Genomic DNA, 19,021 nt, shown 5'->3' on the forward strand with positions numbered 1-19,021 from the left:
TTAGATTTTTCCTGTGGGTCAAAAATCCCGAAAAACCGGTCGAAATCGATACCATGGTCGCGCGAATCGCTTTATTCGCCCCAAAACGATCGTTTGGACGGGAAAGGTGCCATTAATCAATTCCTCTACTAAATGTCATCGCTTCTCCTATGCCTGGGGAAGATTCTATGACAATTTCCGGAATTCCATTTCCCGGAATGGACGTTTTCCGGAATGGACATTATCCGGAATGGACGTTTTCCGGAATGGACGTTATCCGGAATGGACATTATCCGGAATGGACGTTATCCGGAATGAAATTTCCCGGAATGGACGTTTCCCGGAATGGACATTTCCCGGAAAATTAGTTTTTTTTTTAAATTACCTGATATGAGAATAAATGGAATCTTGCCTACTCCGAGGCCTACTCGCTTACTTGTGGTTAAGAATTATTTAGTTTGTACCCCGTTGGTTTGACCTAGTCACATTGAAAGAACTCGATATTTTGACAACAATATGAATGATAAATACATGAATGATAAAAAGAAAGTGAAATGTTCGGACACTAACAATAGATGCTAGCGTTGACTATTGAAACAATACTTTATCAACCACCACGAGATGTAACAATGTAGATCGATAGATATTAGACAAACACTAGATGTTTTTAACATTCTTTCAATGTGTTGTTATGTAAGAATTTTTCCTTCTTTTGTTAGTCAGTTGACTTTTGTGAATAAATTCTACCAATTTTTAGCTGGTATTCAATGAAGGGCAACCCTCAAGAAAATACAAATCTTTTCAGAAATTCAATGCATAATGTGTACTTTTTTGAGGAGTTCGGGAACCGTGGTGTAGGGGCCGAAGTTGCCTCTTACCCAGTCGGCCTGGGTTCGATTCTAGACGGTCCCGGTGGTGGCATTTTTCGAGACGAGATTTGTCTGATCATGCCTTCCGTCGGACGGGAAGTAAATGTTGGCCCCGGACTAACCTAAAAATAAAAGGTTAGATCGATAGCTTAGTCCAGGTGTAAGATTCGTCTCTCTGGGTCCTGTCTCGGTTTAGTCGCTGGTAGGCAGTTGAACTCACAATCCAAAAGTCATCAGTTCGAATACCGGGGTGGATGGAAGCTCAGGTTTAAAACGAGGTTTGCAATTGCCTCAACAATCTAGCCTTCGGACACCTAGTTTCGAGTAGAAATCTCGCAATCGAGATCGCCAAGGCAATGCTGTAGAGCGAACAATTTATTTTATTTTTATTTACTATAAAGCAGAATGTTTATTTTCAAAGATGGGAAAACCTCTAGAAAATGAAAAGCTTTTCAGAAAATCAATGTATAACGTGTATATTCTTGAGGTTTTCCCTTCCTTAAAAATACATGATCTTTGATATGATGGAACTTCGCGTAAGAGATTTCCCTTCATGTGTTAATCAGTTAACTATTGTGACCTAGATTGTGACTAAATTCTACCAAATTTTACTATAAAGCAGGATGATTATTTTCAAAGAAGGGAAAACCTCAACAAAATAAATAGCTTGAGTGTATTTTTAAAGAATGAAAAACCTCAAGGAAGTACACATTATACATTGATTTTCTGAAAAGCTGTTTATTTTCTAGAGGTTTCCCCTTCTTTGAAAATAAAAATTCTGCTTTATAATGAAATTTGGTAGAATTTAGTCACAAAAGTCAACTGATTAACACAAGAAGGGAAATCTGTTACACGAAATTCCATCACATCGATTAAAGATCGTGTATTTTTAAAGAAGGGAAAAAGTCACGAAAATACACATTATACATTGATTTTCTGAAAGCTTTTTTTTCTAGAGAATTTCCCTTCTTTAAAAAAAAACATTCTTCTTTATAGTGCAGAGTTCCTTAACGAAAAACTAGTTGAAATTTTGTAGAATTAACAAAAGAAGGGAAAATTCTTACATAAAATCCCATTATTTCGATGCAAGATCGTGTATTTTAAAGAAGGGAAAATCTCAAGAAAAAAAAAGTTATCAGAAGATCAAAGTATAATGTGTATTTTTTTGAGGTTTTCCCTTCTTTAAAAATACACGATCTTTAATCGATGTGATGGAATTTCGTGTAACAGATTTCCCTTCTTGTGTTAATCAGTTGACTTTTGAGACTAAATTCTACCAAATTTTATTATAAAGCCGAATGATTATTTTCAAAGAAGGGAAAACCTCTAGAAAATAAAAAACTTTTCAGAAAATCAATGTATAATGCGTACGTCTTTGAGGTCAATCATTCTTTAAAAATACACTCAAGCTATTTATTTTCTTGACAGGACACATTACACATTGATTTTCTGAAAAGCTTTTTATTTTCTTGAGGTTTTCCCTTCTTTGAAAATAATCATTCTGCTTTATAGTAAAATTTGGTAGAATTCAGTCTCAAAAGTCAACTCCCCTAATATGCATTAACACAAGAAGGGAAATCTGTTACACGAAATTCCATCACATCGATTAAAGATCGTGTATTTTTAAAGAAGGGAAAACCTCAAAAAAAATACACATACTTTGATCTTCTGATAGTTTTTTTTTCTTGAGATTTTCCCTTCTTTAAAAATACACGATCTTGCATCGAAATAATGGGATTTTATGTAAGAATTTTCCCTTCTTTTGTTAATTCTACAAAATTTCAAATTCAGTCACATAAGTCAAATGATTAACAAAAGAAGGGAAAATTCTACAAATAAACTAAATAATTCTTAACCATAAGTGAGCGAGTAGGCAAGATTCCATTCGTTCTCATATCAGGTAATATAAAAAAAACTAATTTTCCGGGAAATGTCCATTCCGGGAAACGTCCATTCCGGGAAATTTCATTCCGGATAACGTCCATTCCGGATAATGTCCATTCCGGATAACGTCCATTCCGGAAAATGTCCATTCCGGATAATGTCCATTCCGGAAAACGTCCATTCCGGGAAATGGAATTCCGGAATTTGTCATAGAATCCTGGGGAATCGACCGTCCGTGGTGGTGTTGAAAGCAGGGTGACTGACTTTGAGTTCTAGCTTCTTCCTTTTTTTCTTGTCTCAAAGAGTGAGATTTTTAAAGGAAATTGTTTATAAATTTTGACGCAAATTATTTTCGAAAATTTTATCCCTCACTCTCGATTAAGAAATGTTTTTTTTTGTGAAGATTTGAGATGAATGAAACCTCATTTGATCATAAATCATATCCATTTTATTTGATAAAAGTCATAAATTAATCTTGAAATTTAGTTTTTACTCAATTTTTATTCAAATTTGTATTTGTATTTCTCTATTGTGGTTAGGGTAACCCTAGCCGATTCAAGTTATTTTCAAAAAAATGCTGCTTTTTTTAATTTTGTAGATTGTTCCAACAAATTTGCAAATATTCAATTTTAAGTTTAATTGGGGTACTGTTTGATAATAGACATCAAACTTCAATTTAAAGTGAAAACATGCAATTTTATAGATTTACAACACTTTTTGATTATTGAAAAATCTAAACCCTAAAATTTAAAAAAAAATCATCTGATTTGGTCACATTAAACTTTGCCTGTTACATTACCAAATGAATTTTCACAATATTCTTTAGAATCTCTTCGACACAAAAATATTTTCGAGATTTAATTATCAATGTGAAATTTTTCCGAGGACTTCGTCTAGTTCAAACCTTTTTATAAACTTGTTTTGTTCAACATTTTTTGTATGAGTTTGTATTTTTTATACTTCATAAAAAATCAAACTTTCAATTCTCAGCTACTAAAACTGTCACGCTCGAATTCTCATGACCCAATTTTCACTGCCCTTCTTTCCGTCGCGAAATTCTCAGCAAAAAGAATTGTCATTCTCTATCTCGTGTTTACACAATCCCGAGCTACATTCTCTTTTTCTCTCTCATTTCCGCATTCACAATCATCTCCCATTAACAGAACGTAGCCACACAAGTCGCCACACATCAAAGTATTCCAACGCAGTTTACCGGGACGTAATCCGTGGTTTTCTGACAGATCAAAAAAATCTTCGGCGTTTTTGCAAGAACGAGGGAAAGAGAAAAAGTGATAGAAAGAAAATGCTCTTGCCGGGAAACACGAGATAGAAGAGAACTCACAAGCGCTCATGACGGTCGCTATACTCTCTGATATTTTGGTGCAGGAATCATCAAATGATAGTTTTTTTTCTATCACTCATTTACAATACTGCAATTCTAAACAGTCCTGACTCGATTATTCGAAGTTTCGATTATCCGAAGTTCAACAATCCGAACGTCTTCTAAGGAACTCATAATCTCATAATTTTGTTGTTCATACCTGTTGTCTTTTTTCTTATCTTGACTTCAAATTTGAGTTCAACTACCTAAAAACACTGTTAGTTAACCACCTAAATATTTGCCATATTCTACAGACGCCATATTAGATAAATTATTTTCAGACCATTTTGTAGTATTTTAGATATTAAAAATTAGCTCAACGACCCAAAATGTGACAATGAAATAAAATTCGTGGTTCCATTATTTATCGAGTTTGGACCTTTTATTTTTAAATAGTTTTACTTTGAGTTTTACTAACTTTTGGTATTTCAAACATATTTTCAAATTGTTTGCCTTTAAAATCTGCATATATTTTACAATAAAAACGAAAAGCTTGAAAAGTTTTCACCCTGTTCACCAGAACCATCTCCCACTCGATGAAAGCATCGCTCCCACCTATCTTCAGAATCTCTTCTTCACTTCTCTCTCTCCATCAACGCCACAACGACGACGAGCGATCCCCGATAATTAATTGAGCTATTTTATTGTTTGTTGTGTTACGACCTCGCGCGCCAACAGCTCGTACCATCCTGGTAGGCTGATGTCATTCCAGGAATGTCCCGAGAGGCCATCGCGGCGCGCTGGAGGTCCAAACTGGTGAGACTCTTTTGTTAATTAGAATCTCCTAGCTCCAAGTGGGCTCGTAAACATCGATCACCAAGCTCGACCTGAACAATGCACTAATTAGTAGCATTATTGAGTTGAGTGAGACTTCTTGGGCCGCGATCCTCCCAGCTTCCCAAACCCCAAAAAAGCACCAAAAGTCGTTAATTGGACGACGAAACGCTTCCAGGCATGAAGCGGACGGACCGTGGACAAATTTATGGTCCGTTCGATCACTTTTCGTCGAATTATCACCGTTCTGATTCGGGGCGTTTGTCACCCCCCAAGTGAATCGCGGTCTCATCTAGTTGGCCGCGGCGCGATTGTTCAGCGTGCGTAGGATTGGGCAAAAAAGATGACAGTTTTGCAGAGCTGTAACGAGGGTGTTCATTTCGCTGATCAACCCCTTGGAACGCCCCTGCTCCTGGGTGATCCATCCCGGCCAAACCGCGGAAGATATACGGCGATAGCATCAATATGCAAACTAGCATAGAGATGTGTGCTAATTTAGAACGTCATCTAGCGATCGTTAGTCTTCTCCGCCGAAGACCTGCTTAAAATTCTAAACGGTTTATCTCTGGTTTAGTCGAACCGTTGAACAAAAAAACCGCGAGCCCTCGATCAATCTCAACCGATAAAAACCGATCCCCACCATATTAACCTTTCGAATAGACGTATCCAGTTTGAAATGGCCGCTAGGTGGCCAATGGTGTTAGAAATGACAGCTTCCATGTATTTGAATATGGGAGCTCGGGAAAACTCAATTTTTAAGCAATAAAATTATTATTTATGATAAAAGTATTGATTGATTAGGTGCACAAAATGTGTCTCGAATATTATTAAAATAAAAACTATTCGAAAAATTTGCAATTGAGATAAGTACACCATTCGATTCAGCAGGAATTTTGGGCACCAAAAATATATAGTTTTCATATGTTAAGTATTTTATTTTAGAAGAAAATTAACAAAAAGTATGAAAATCGAGACATTTAGTATGGGAGCTGTCAAATCTCTCACCATCAAAAAGCAGCGTTGAGCTTTCGCTGGATTTGTCTATTATGCAGCAGCTGCAGCGACGACGACGACGACTTGTGTGGGAACTGGCAACCCTGATTGGGCATCAGTGCGGCCAACTAGATCGAAAGTCGATAGGCCAACAGTCACGCACACCCGACCAGCTTTCATGGCCTTCTTGGCTCCACCTCGGCAAGACACAGAGGGACCGCGGTTTTTAAGGACTCGGCAATTAAAATGCAAATTTCGCACACACACGCAAAAAAAGAAACATTTTTCGGTCCCTTGCGTGGCGCTTGAATTCCGGGAAGAGCGAACCTGGGCAGACAAATTTGGCCACTTTGGGGCTAGACAATTAAAATTTGGAGTAAAACGGCTGATTGCTCCGTAAAGATGAGCGATTTGCATTTTTACGAGCAGCGTAGTAGCGGAATAGTAGTACACAGAAAAAAAAATGATGGTAATATTCATCAGGAAATGGTGACAGATTTTGTGGCAAAATAAATGATAAATTTTACCCCAGAAAATGATGAATTTTCATCAGTTTTTGATGAATATTCATCAGGTTCACATTTTTACACATTTTTTATGTAATATTACTCAAAAAAAGAGGTAATATTCAACCTACCAAATTTTCAACATTCCAAAATTCAACTTTTTTTTTCTGTGTAGTACTACACGAAATTTTATCATTTTTTTACTACGAACATTCCGAGGCGGTTCGCGAAACGGTACTGGATCATGGTACTGGGAATCTCAAGGGTCGTTAAATGGTAAAGGCCGTTAAAGAGGACGAAATTTGGTGGCTTGGGGTGAATACTGATGTGGGAGTGGAATTTTTCGTGGATTTTTGGTAAAGGATGGATGATTAGTTGGATGTTCATGGAAAATTTGTGTGAATTTTCAAAAAAAAAATGAATTTTCAAAACTCTAGTCAAAATTAAATGTTGTTCTTGATTCCAACATTTTCAAAATATTTTAGGAAAAAATAGAATTTTAACTTCAGAGCACTAAAAAATCAGTTTCTCGATTTAAAAAAATAGTGTTATGATCGAACATTTCTGAAAATATGTTTTTCGAAAATTTAACAAAAATATCTAAAATTTCGTCTACGAAACATTGAAGATTAAAACTCTGATGGTTGCTGAGATACGGCGGAAAAAAAGAAAAACAAACAGGAATTGAAGATATCTTAGTCCCACTCAAACAGCATTCCGATATTATAAAGCCAATATCTCAGCAACTAATGGTCCCATTTTCAATGTTAAAGAATATGGTACATTAGTTAAATTTGCTAATCTCTTCAAAAAAATTATTTGAAATTTTTTGGATCAAAAACAACATTTCAAAAGAGCCAAATATGCAATATTATTTTTTGCCCAAAAAAAAAATCGAGAATTTTTAAATGGTTTTCATCAATACTTAGAACTTTGCCGAAAATAGTAAATCAATCTGAAATTCCTCCAACAAATTTGTATGGACAGCGGTTAAAATTGCATGGAGCCTTGTATGGGTGAACCAATAAACACAAACTGGCTTCTTTGGTGATAAAAAAAGCCCCTACAAAGGTTGAACCAAATTAAAAAAAATACTAAAAATTATAATCTTGAAATCGGCCTATTTGCTTCGATGTCAGGAAATATGTTTAACGGATTTCTCTGAAAATGTTACGTAACACACTCAAAAATGAAAAAAAAAAGTTCATTAACAGGACTCCGAGATATGATGTCGTGAAAGCTAATGGCAAATTTTCGGTCAATAAACAATGTCAAAAAAAAGTTTATGCCACAAGTTGCAAAATGGTGATTGTTTTTTTCAGCCCGAGTTGCACATTTATCTTACGAGACTAAGTCGAGTTGAATTAATACTACTCGTGCTGAAAAAATCAATTTTTCCAACGAGTTGTGTACAGTATTTTTTACAATTCCGAAAAGAAAAAAAAATGTAGAATATAATTTCTCAGTGAATCGTTTGTTTTTCCACTTTATAGTAAAGAGTTTTTCACCTCAAAGTGTCAAAAAGTATCACTTTTCGATATTGCGCGTATTCCCGAAAAAGACACGCGGCATACCAGCCTCGAAACGACGCGCCGCACTTTCGGCAAATGCGCGCTGTCAAATCCCATACTGCGCGTTTTGTTTTTGTTGATCTTCTTCTTCCAATTGCATGGCATTGTTGCCGGGTATGTTTTTTATTGCACCAAAAGTGCATAAAATCGCTGGCAACAGTGTCTGCGGCACATTCTGAAAGGCCACGCGGCGTGTACCTTTGAGAGAAACGGACAATATAGAGCAGATTCGCTCATTCGAATGGAACTGCATTCGAATGAGCGAATCCCAATTGGAACGACTGACTGCTGTCAAAAGCTTGAAACCACGTGTTCGGAAATGGTCGAACAATAAGGGTTGAAACGTCAACATCAGTTTGACAACGGTTGAGTGCTTTTTAATTCGAATACGTTCGAATTAGCGAGCATTCGAATTAGCGGACATTCGAAGTAGCGAAATTCGAATTAACGAAACCGCTCTGTACAAGAAAAATTGAACTTTCCATCACTGTTACTTTTTGATGATGACATGTCATTTCGTCAATATAGAATGGTAGGAATAGAAAGTATTTTGAAAATGGAATTGCAAAAAATCTGTTTTTTTTTTCAAGCTAGGCTTCATTCATAAAGTACGTCACGCTTAAAATCAGCATAAATGTTCCCCCGCCTCCCCCTTTGTCACACTTTTCCTATAATTATAACATGCAATGCCACACTAGCTCAGACCCCCCCCCCCCCCTAGAGCGTGACATTCTTTATGGATGACGCCCTACCATAAGGGAACAACATGTAATTCCATCGAGCAGCTAGTGTTGGAAATTCCGCAATTGGGTCCTGAAATGAAGTTTAGATTGCTGATATTATTGTTTAAAGCGATACATCTTATTTTTCTGAGTACAATGACCCTTTGTACGACCACAAAGAGTTTAAAATGGATTTTTGAATCAATTTTGAAAAATTAACCTCGGGGTCCTTCTTAACAGAAAAGGTCCTACTTGACAGCTCGTTCCAAGGGGACCATAGTTAATCCATCGAAAAAATGTTATCTTGTCAAAAATTTTTTTGCATTAAAATGAAAAAAAAGTGATCAGATTTTTTTTAATCGTGTTTTTTAGCGTTGTACATAAAAATTGACATAGGGCTTTAGTACCCAATTTGATGTTCAATGACAGCTTCTTAAAACGTTTTGTACTGAAATCGAGTAATGAATAACTCAGTTTAAAGTGAGCAAACAAGTTTCCATCCAACTTTTGCAAAATTATTTATATAGACTCGAAAAAAACAATTGTTGATTTTTCTCAACCTTTCTATCAATATTCTAGCAGAATTCTCAGATATTCCATTCTGGTAAAATTTTGGCAGAGTTCTAGCAGGACTGTCTGGCAGCATTATTTGGCAAAAGTGGTTCCTTAAATGGAGATTAAATTACTTAATTTACTATTCAAATTGATAAAGCTTATTTGTCTACGACCACAAAGGGTCTAAAAGAGGTTTTGACACAATTTTTAAAAGTTACCTTCGCGACCTTTCATGGCAGGAAGTTTTTTCCTGCCAGCTCGTTCCAAAGTCTTGACAGCTGGGGGACCAAAGTTGATCTATCAAAAAATGTCCTGTCGTCAATCTTTTGGTACGTTCGTTTGAACAGCCAGTGCGGCACTGAGTGCCGCACTCGTCGGTGCCAGTTTTGGTTCAATCGAACGTCATCTGTCAGTGTGCTTGGAACTCGCATGAAACTGAAAAAATATCGAGTGCGGCACTAGAGTTTCAGTTCCAAGATGGCGGCGAAACTCGTGCGGAACTAGCGCGAGTTTCTTCAAAGAATCACTTTGACAGCTCTGAGTGCGGAACTAGCCATCAAACGAACGTACCATTTGTTTATACACTCAACCCCCGGTGGTTGGTCACTTTTTCGTTTGACACTTTTTTAGTTTGTATACCCCGTTGGTTGGTCAAAGTCAAACTAAAAAGTGACGAACTGTTGTTTTTTATACGCCCTCACGCGCTTTATCAAAACAAACGTTTGATAGTGTGTGTGAACTCCGTGTAAAAGGGGTGTCAAACTAAAAAGTGACCCCGTTCATTTCACAACAGTTGGTGTCAAACCATCAGGGTTTGAGTGTAGTAAAATTTAAATAAGTTATCAGAATTGGGGTTTGATAAAAATATTTTCAGAAATGGTCGCTGAAAACGACAGAATCAACTCTGCTAGCATTTTTCGAGACTGGATACTAGAACCGGTTACTGGATTTAAGCAAGAATTCTGTAAGAGTTCTTGCGGTTTTGTTGTTAGAATTACGAATTACGCTCAGTTAGAAATCTGTTACAATTTTGAATTTGGAACAAATCAAACAAACAATCCTAACAACATTATTGCAAGTGTTTAAAACTTATTACCATTTTCCCATCGTAATTTTAATGCCGATCAGAGTTTACTGCAGGATGTAAACCTTCCAGGGCAACAAATTTATCCTCCTCCCGTATCGATTGTTGGCATCGAGTGGGAAAAAATGGGTCAAATCAGCCGCGAGATCGCAGCAGCCCGATGCCATTTAAGGCCCCACTATGTCACCCAGTCTGTACTGCCGAGATATTTTCCATATAAAAACAATTATGTAAGGCTCGCGGGAGAGATATCTAGATTAGGATAAGCTCGAGGCTCCTCCGGTTTTCACCGGCCCAGTTGGTAAACATCTCAATTTCATGTCCCCCGCTGCTGCCGCTGCTGTTCCGCGAAAAATAATAGGCTAATTAAGGCACTATTATTCCAATAAACTTCTCTATTCCGCGACAGCAGGCCACGGCAACAAACAAAAACAGTTTCCCTCGAGCTCGTGGCCCAGCATAATGCTCTCCTTTCGGTCTCCTCCAACGATTCACAGATTTAGCGGTTCTGATAAGCGGAACTCCTCTCCGAGCTAGACGCTGTAAAGCAAGCAGAAGTGGAGGAAAGGCAACTCTATAGAGCTGCAACTTCGCTATCACAATTAAAACATAAAAATTGTGCTCTTTTTGTTGTTGCTGTTGCTTCACCACTTTCCAATACGCGCCAGCAAATAACTTCTGAGGCAATAAAAAGTGTCACGAACTCTTGCCGGGGTCCAAGTAGTCCACGGAGAACCGTTTCGTTGACAGCTCGCGAACCGTTTCATCGCGCCAGGCTGCTGCGATCGCAGTTATAACCGCGCGGCGATCTTAATTAACTCATTACACACGCCCGGTGGGACGAATTTGGCCTGGTGATCGGTCCATTTTGGGGGCTGCGGCCGCAAACGGTGACCACAATTATCGCGCCCTCGGCCGTGCGACATATCAATTCCGGATTGGTGTGGACGGGTTGTACCAGGTGATAACGCAGCTGGCCATGTTGGGAAGGGCTTCGTGATAGGTTGATCTGGAGCGGGGGGAATTCATGATTTGATAATGAGGTTGGGAAAACGGGGGCGGAAAATTCTTGTGGGAAAACTGTTTTTTTAACTTCATAACATTGATGCTCGGATGGCACGCAGTTCAATTCGAATTCTGAACAAGAACTCAATTAAAATCGTAGACAAACTCCGTTTTAAACGCAACAACCGGTTCCGCGATCGAACCGGTTATTGCGTTTGAAACGGAATTTGGATGCGATTTGAATCGATTTGTGTTCAGACTTCGTATTGACTGGGAATCTTCATAAGCTGATGGTTGACTTCCCTTGAATTTTACGTTTAAAACAGCAGATCTTAAAAAAAAGACAAGTTTGAAAAAGAACCTAACATGACTTTCTCGTACGACAAAATTGTCAATTCCCTCAATTCCTCAAAACATCGTCCATCAAGTACCGAATCACCAGATGACCACAGAGCATTATATTGCCCTCCTTTTTCTCATGAATGGACACCCTCACCCGCCCCAACCCAACAAAAGGTTCCGTAATTTCCAGCGTGATCCAGAAATGTGACCACATCATCAGCCACAGAGATCGCGCGATGCGCTGCGGGCGTGTATAATTGAATCATTCTTTGTCATCTTCGCCGTCCATTCTGTTGGTGGTGTTGTTGTCGGTCAGCAAACTCGCGCGTCAATTTCACTGAAGCACTTGCTTCCGGTTCGGTCCCCGCGCGAATTCCACACCAGGTACCGATTCTGCTTGCAACTTTGAAAGGGCGCGACATTCTCGCACTTTCGAGTAGTTTCGAGTAGTTTTGACAGTTGACAGCTCGTCAGAAACTTTTCGCGATTTGACATGGAATTGGTCAAAAAAGAAATACCTGACGACCGACGGGCATAAACCAATTTCGTACAACACACTTGCAAAAGGGCCGAATGCGGAGGGCCGATGATGACGGCGGAGCAAAGAAGTCACATTTATGTCGCTCGTGTTGACACAGAGCGGGCTTAATTTTGCCCGGCGAGATAATTTGGTGACCGGTAGCGCGTTATTACAACATGATGATGACGATAATGATGATGATGGCCGGCGGAAAACACGTGGCAACAACAACGAGACGCGCAAGCCGGTTGAGCACGTGCTGATAAAATTATAAAAAGCCGGCCGGCCGCCTACGGCCAGCTTGAGAATTGCATCTTAGTAGGCTGAAGTGGGACTTTTTCGGTGTTATCAGCTAGGGCGCCCTAGGAACTGGAAACGAAAACAAGAACTAGAATAGAATCCAAGTAGGTTACGGGGTTTCAGCGTGACAGCGCGATAGCAACACTTCTTCGAATCTAGTATTCCGCGAAGAACTTCACGGCTCCATGCATCGCCTGCTACGCTGAACCATCTTCCTCGTGAGTTGCATGTTGCGTGCAAGAAACCTCCAGCAAATTGCACAGAGATAACAGTTTGTCACTCTGGCGAGAAGAGTCAAACGAAATATCCCTTCATTAGCACAACCACGCTGAGCGCAAAGTGAGAGGTACTTAGCGGACTGCGGCTTATCGCAGGTTCTCACGTGTTGGCACACCTTGCCGCCTTCCCCCACTCTGGTCAAGGTTCGCGAACCGTTAAGCTCACTTAGCACTGCCCTGGAAAGGATTGGCTCACGAAGTCGCGCCGATAGTTTTAATAAAGTCAGTTTGTCACGCTTAAGCTGGGGCCGTAATCTTAATCTGGTGACGGCTATTAACACTTGCTCGTTATTAAGCGGGCCGGAAGGACTACGGAGTGACGTTTGAATAAACAATCAGCGCAAATTTGATTGCATGCAAGCGTTGAAACTTGAATGCAAGCTTTCTCATCATCAAAGTTTAAAAATCGCTGACACAACATATCGCTCATATATTCAAAACTTTTTCTTTTTTCCCTTCTTCCCCTTCTTTTTCTTAGCCTTCTTCACCTTCGGCGGTGGCGGTTCCGTCGGATATTTGCCCAAGTACTTGACGGCCATGGCCGCTCCGTCGACCTGTCTCTTCCCGGTCGGAAACGCATCCATCAGCGCCTCCAGCAGCGGCCGATCCAGTTTGATACGGAACTTTTTCACCGCCGCGACGAAGGCATCCCGCTCGAGCGGGGCACTCTCCAGCTGTTGCAGCTGCAGCATCAGATGACCCAGGTCGCGCTTGAGCTTCTTCTTTTTCGGCTTGAAGCCCAGGAAGCGGCACCGATCGAGCAGCATCTCCGGAACGTCTACCGGGCGGGGTGGGTTCGCCATCAGGACGCCCTGGTAGCTGATCGTTTTGGACGGATCGCGGTTCATGAAGCGGCGGGAGAGCTGTAATAGGAGGTGGTCAGTTATGGAACTTTAAGAATTCCGGGATCTTACCCTTCCAGCGATCTTGTTCACGAACTGATACCGTCCCAGCGATAGAACCTTCAAGTTGGGATTCCTGCCAAAGAACTTGACCAGTTCCTTGAGATCGTCTTCGCCGAAGAAGTTTCCACCGAGGTAGATCTCGCGCAGCGATTCGCCCTTTCTGAGGATCTTCAACAGAAACGCAGCTTCTTCCGATCGCATACAGTTCATCTCGAGGTTGATCACCTCCAACTTACAGGTCGTCAATGCCTTGAACAGTGCCTGCCCAAACAATGGACCTCGGAGGGCGTTCCAGGCCAGATTCAGACTCTTCAGTCCCTCGTTCTTGGTCAACTGCTTCAACAACGGAACGATGCTCTCCTTCTCCACATACAACAGGTTCCCCTCCAAGTTTAAGACCTCAACCGTCGGGCATCCCGCCAGGAACGACCCTGCAGCGACCCCACTCCGATGCTCCAACCGGTTCCAACTGACGTCTACTTCCCGGACTTCCGACAGCACCAACTCCCCAAACAATACCGCTCCTCCAGCATCGCTAATATGACACCGAGCCAGGTTCAACCTCCAAACGCTCGAAGTCGACAGAGCCTTGGCCAAAATCGCCACGACCTGATCGTCGCTCAACCGATTATGCGACAGATCCAACTCCCGGATGTTCTGCGACGCCTGAAGCAAATTCGCCACCGCTTCCGCCATCGGAACGCTCATCAACAGGTTATACCTCAAATCCACCAGCGCCAACCGATCCGGACATGCTACCGCCAAACAGTCCAGCACGATCTGCGTCTGGAGATTGCTAAGCCCGAAGCGCTACAAAAAACCCCACATCATCAATCAAAATCATTCACACATCTCCAAAAACCAAGCCACAACTCACATTCAAATCGACCTCGACCACTTCCGGCGGGCCCGCATCGACCCGACCCAGCACGTCCCGCACGTACCCTAGCGGAGTGACCCCGTACTTGCGACACTCGGTAAGGTAAAGCTCCACGAAGCTGCGCTTGCGGTCCCGTTCGCGGTCTTCGGCGAGCCGCTTCCACGGGTCGACCGGTTCCGGAAACTCCTCCGACTCGTCCACGATCGTGGACTGCGAGTCGGCCCCACGGAACGGGCAGATGCGCAACCGAATAGGTTCTGGGGGAAGATCGAGCGCAACGGCATCTGGTGGCGATTCGTCGCTGTCGGTGACATCTAGCGGAGATTCTTGCGGTTCGCTAACGGTGACATCTGGTGGTTCCGGATTGATACGTTCCTTTGAATTGATTTTTTCGGTTGTTTCCATTTTTTATTTATTTTGCGTAAATTTTTAACACGACAAATTTGGACGATTGAACCCGAAACAAAGCAATAAAAAGCCTACCTTGTTTTTATGAATAACAAAAATTGAGAAAATATCCTAATAAATTTATCCTACAATGTGATTGAAGAACACGTTGAAACCGACCAGACATGGAACGCGCACTTTTGGCAGTCGGTCGCAGATAAAGATTATCCCTTTAGATAAGATATCTTCAAAATGCTTAGAAATTTATCGCAAAAATTTAAATTTACGCTTAAAATAGCTTAGTTTGGCGAAGAAAGTCGTGGCGTTAGCATACTGCTCCATCTAAAAATGAATTACGACATTGACGAGTATCGCCGGAAAAGGAAGCAAATGCTCGAAAGTGAAACGTTGGTACAGAAAGTGCTACGCAAGTGGGACGAGTTTTATCTGCAGTGGGAGATCTACACGCTCACGTACCTGTTTGAGCCGTGGGAGAAGTGGATGATCAGTATCCTTTTCGAAGAGAGTTCAAAAACCTAGAAAACTAATTATTAATATTTTTAATTAAATTCCATTCCTGTTTTTCTACCGTCATCAGGGGTGACATTGGGTCTGGGGTGAGATTGGATCATACAAATTTCAGCATTTTTGTATGAACCAATCTCACCCCCAGTCCCAATGTCATCTTTAATGACGGTATTTGTGTTTTTCATATTTTGCTAAATAAAATTTTGTTCGTGGTGATTATTGCACTCTACCACCGACAAATTACGACTGACGATCAAGAAAATCTCGAAATTTGTTTAAAAAAATTCAAGTACAGTCCAGACTCGATTATCCGAAGCCTCGATTATCGGAAGTTTCGATTATCCGAAGGTTTGTATTGTAATATGGGACTTCGGATAGCCAATTTTTTTTATTTTCTTTCTTTTAACATCAAATTTGAGTTCTGCGACCCCATTTCAGTGAAATTTGAGTTGTTGATTGCCAATTAAATTAAAAATCAATAATTCATCACGGCCATTTTGGCCGCCATCTTGGATATAAAAATCTAAATCACTTTTGGATTGTTTAGGGGTCATGCTCGATAATCAAAAATAAGACAGAGAAAAAAATGTTTTTTTGTTGTGATTCGATTATCCGAAATGAAATTTTGCCAAGGCCTTCGGATAATCGAGTCTGAACTGTATTAAAAAATCAGAAATTCTAAAATTAAAAAAACTATAAATTAAAAAAAAAATAAAAAAAAATAATGATTTAAAATCCTAAAAAATAAAAAAAATAAACACAAAATTTTCCAAAAGGCTAAACAAATTCAAAAAGATAAAAAAAAATATTGAAAATGTACTTGTGACATTGATGTGCTTTTTACTGTTTATACCGAGGTTTATACATACAGGGTAAACGATCATGACTTATTAAGTTTTACAGCTTGTTTTACAGCAATACTTTTTTTGTTGAAGAATGTTAAAAATATTGATTATTTTCGAATTGGCGACATTTCCCCGACTTTTCCACACCCAAAGTTAAAGAACGAGGGGACTGTCCTCACGAAAAGAAACGTGAGGAATGTGCTATTTTGCGAGAGTATAGTCCTCTCGTGTGTTCATTCGTTCATTGGAACAGTTCATCCTATTGAGTGGCTTATATGGACAAATGACCGCCACTTAGTCACCGAACCATGGTGGCCCATACGACAAAGGCACGGTTCAATATGCCGAAGGTCTTGGGTTCGAGTCTCGGTACCGGTACTTTTTTTGTTAGATGAACTTTTTTTGAAGATGAACCCATGAGTAAAGTACTCTCGGTAATTTCGAGATTTATCCTCTCCGTCCGCACACAGTACCATTTTACTACCGAATCGTGCTCTTTATCCTCTCGTATGTCGATGCCCAGTTCTGGGTGCAGAACCTTAAATAATATGCATTTCTTTTTCTAAGAATGCATTGTAAAAAATGTTTATAAAAATGTTAAAATGAACCAACGAACTTTCTGTTATTCATTTTAGAAAATAAAGCTTACCAACTTAACAAATTTTAGTAAAAAAATAAACTAAGGAATATTTTTTTTTCCAAACTTTTAAATAAAGTACTCATAATTTCTATTCAGAGAGAAAACCAAACAATCACTAATCAAAAAATAGCAAATTCATTTTATAAAATTGTCAAACATATTTTTTTTTGTTGCTCAGTTTAAACTGATTAAAAATGACTAAGGCCGATGCAAATATTTGACAAAAACATTAAATAAAATTTACACAAGACGATTTAACATGGTCATAGTTTTCTCTTTCAAGAATATTCAAAATATCTTGGAATTCGGATGAAACAATATATTAATTTTGGCTTTTTTTTTTAAATTATTCGATTTTTTTATTTTTTACAAGATTTTATATATATATATTTATTGTTATATCCAGTTATGCTTTAACATGTTTTCAGTATTTAATGTTTTCATTTATAAATAATTTAATAAAATATTTAGTATCAGAAGAATTAAGACAAAGTTTCTTTAAACATTTTAATTTTTGTATAATTTTTACACAGGGGTTGGACAAAATGATCGGAACAAATAAATTTTTGTCAAAATTGCGAAATTCTAGCCGATTTCAAGAAGCATTTGAAAGGAAAATTATTCTAGTTTTTGAACATGTACTGGAACAAGGTAATCATGTCAAAAAGTCTTTGTTAATGCGTACCATTTTAGATGAGATGAGATTTTCACCTAATCCATATTTTTCCCTGAAAGTACATCTAATGACCAATTGAGTCCTAAAATTAAGCTGAAATTATTGTTAACAGCGATAAAGCTTATTTTTCTGAGTACAATGACCCTTTGTACGACCACAAAGAGTTTAAAATGGATTTTCAAATCAATTTTGAAAAATAAACCTCGCGGTCCTTCTTGACAGAAAAGGTCCTACTTGACAGCTCTTTCCAAGGGGACCATAGTTGATCCATCGAAAAAATGTTGTCTTGTCAACTTTCTTTTTCGCATTAAAATAAAAAAGTGATTAGAAATGGTTTTTAAGCGTTTTTTTTTAATCGTTGTACATAAAATTTTACATAGGGCTTTATGACCCTACTGAATGCATAAATAACGGTTGAAAATCCGCTGAGATATGGCCATTTACGTAAGAAAGACCCGGATCAGGTTCCTGATATGGCCAATTCGACGGTAACATTTCAAAAGGCATCATGTACATTTTGACACTTTCTGGGTTATTGCATATTCTGAAAGTACTCCTAATAAGCTACCTCTCCACCAAAAATGAGCAAAAGTTACTTCAGTAAAGTCTGTTTAATCATGATTTCAAATAAAGTAACATAAACAAAATCTCTGCCATCAGCAGTCCCTGTTTATATAGCCCTGTCAACCTGTCAAACAAAAGACTACATAAACCTCGTGACGAAAAAAAAAGCATCATGAACAAAGCGCCATGTAGGGGAGAGTGGGGAGACTTGATCCCCGGGGACACTTGATCCCAAGCCTGTATCTCGTCAGTATGTGGGTAAAACAATTAGCTTTGTTCTAGAAAGTTGTGCGAAATTAACTAAAACTCATTGTAGAAAACAAAGAAAAAAATTAAAAAATGTTTAGATTGAGTTACACACATTTTTCTAAAACGAGCTGCAAAAAACTTCCAAGAGATCTTTTTTTCTTTTTTTAATATGCATAGAAAACACTAAAAAAATATTCAAAAAAATATTTTTTATATATGAATTGTTTGATAAACTTATTAACTCCAAAACCCTTACGCATTTGATGTTAAATTTATCGTCATACTATTTTTACAATCAATTGTTTAAAAAAGTGCGTTTAGGGAGACTTGATCCCTGCATTTTTACAGTCACTGGAATCAGCCTCAAGATTAATTAATTGGGCTGGGTTTTCATACATAGTTTCCTTTAGTATAGTTGTACATAACTTTCTGCAGTTTGAACCTTTTTTCAAAAGTTTTGTTAACAAAAATTTCCAGCTTTTGTAAACAGGCTTAATTTTGGTCTAAAAAATAATATTTTAAGTTTTTAAATATTTTACATACTAAACTTGTTATATTTTGAACACAAACGTACAGGTTTTACG

General features: G+C 38.9%; 1 protein-coding gene across 1 annotated transcript; it reads right to left on the bottom strand.

The window, feature by feature from the left end:
• Nucleotides 1-13,139: 13,139 nt before the first annotated feature.
• LOC120428717 (leucine-rich repeat-containing protein 74B-like) lies at nt 13,140-15,019 on the bottom strand. The gene is made up of 3 exons (XM_039593789.2): nt 14,546-15,019; nt 13,678-14,478; nt 13,140-13,626 (listed from the first exon to the last, which is right to left on the bottom strand). Exons 1-3 carry the CDS (start codon nt 14,951-14,953, stop codon nt 13,198-13,200), a joined length of 1,638 nt encoding a protein of 545 aa, XP_039449723.1. The 5' UTR covers nt 14,954-15,019; the 3' UTR covers nt 13,140-13,197.
• Between the last annotated feature and the right edge of the window lie 4,002 nt (nt 15,020-19,021).

Source organism: Culex pipiens, chromosome 1 (genome assembly GCF_016801865.2).
Source record: "Culex pipiens pallens isolate TS chromosome 1, TS_CPP_V2, whole genome shotgun sequence".
NCBI lineage: Eukaryota > Metazoa > Arthropoda > Insecta > Diptera > Culicidae > Culex > Culex pipiens.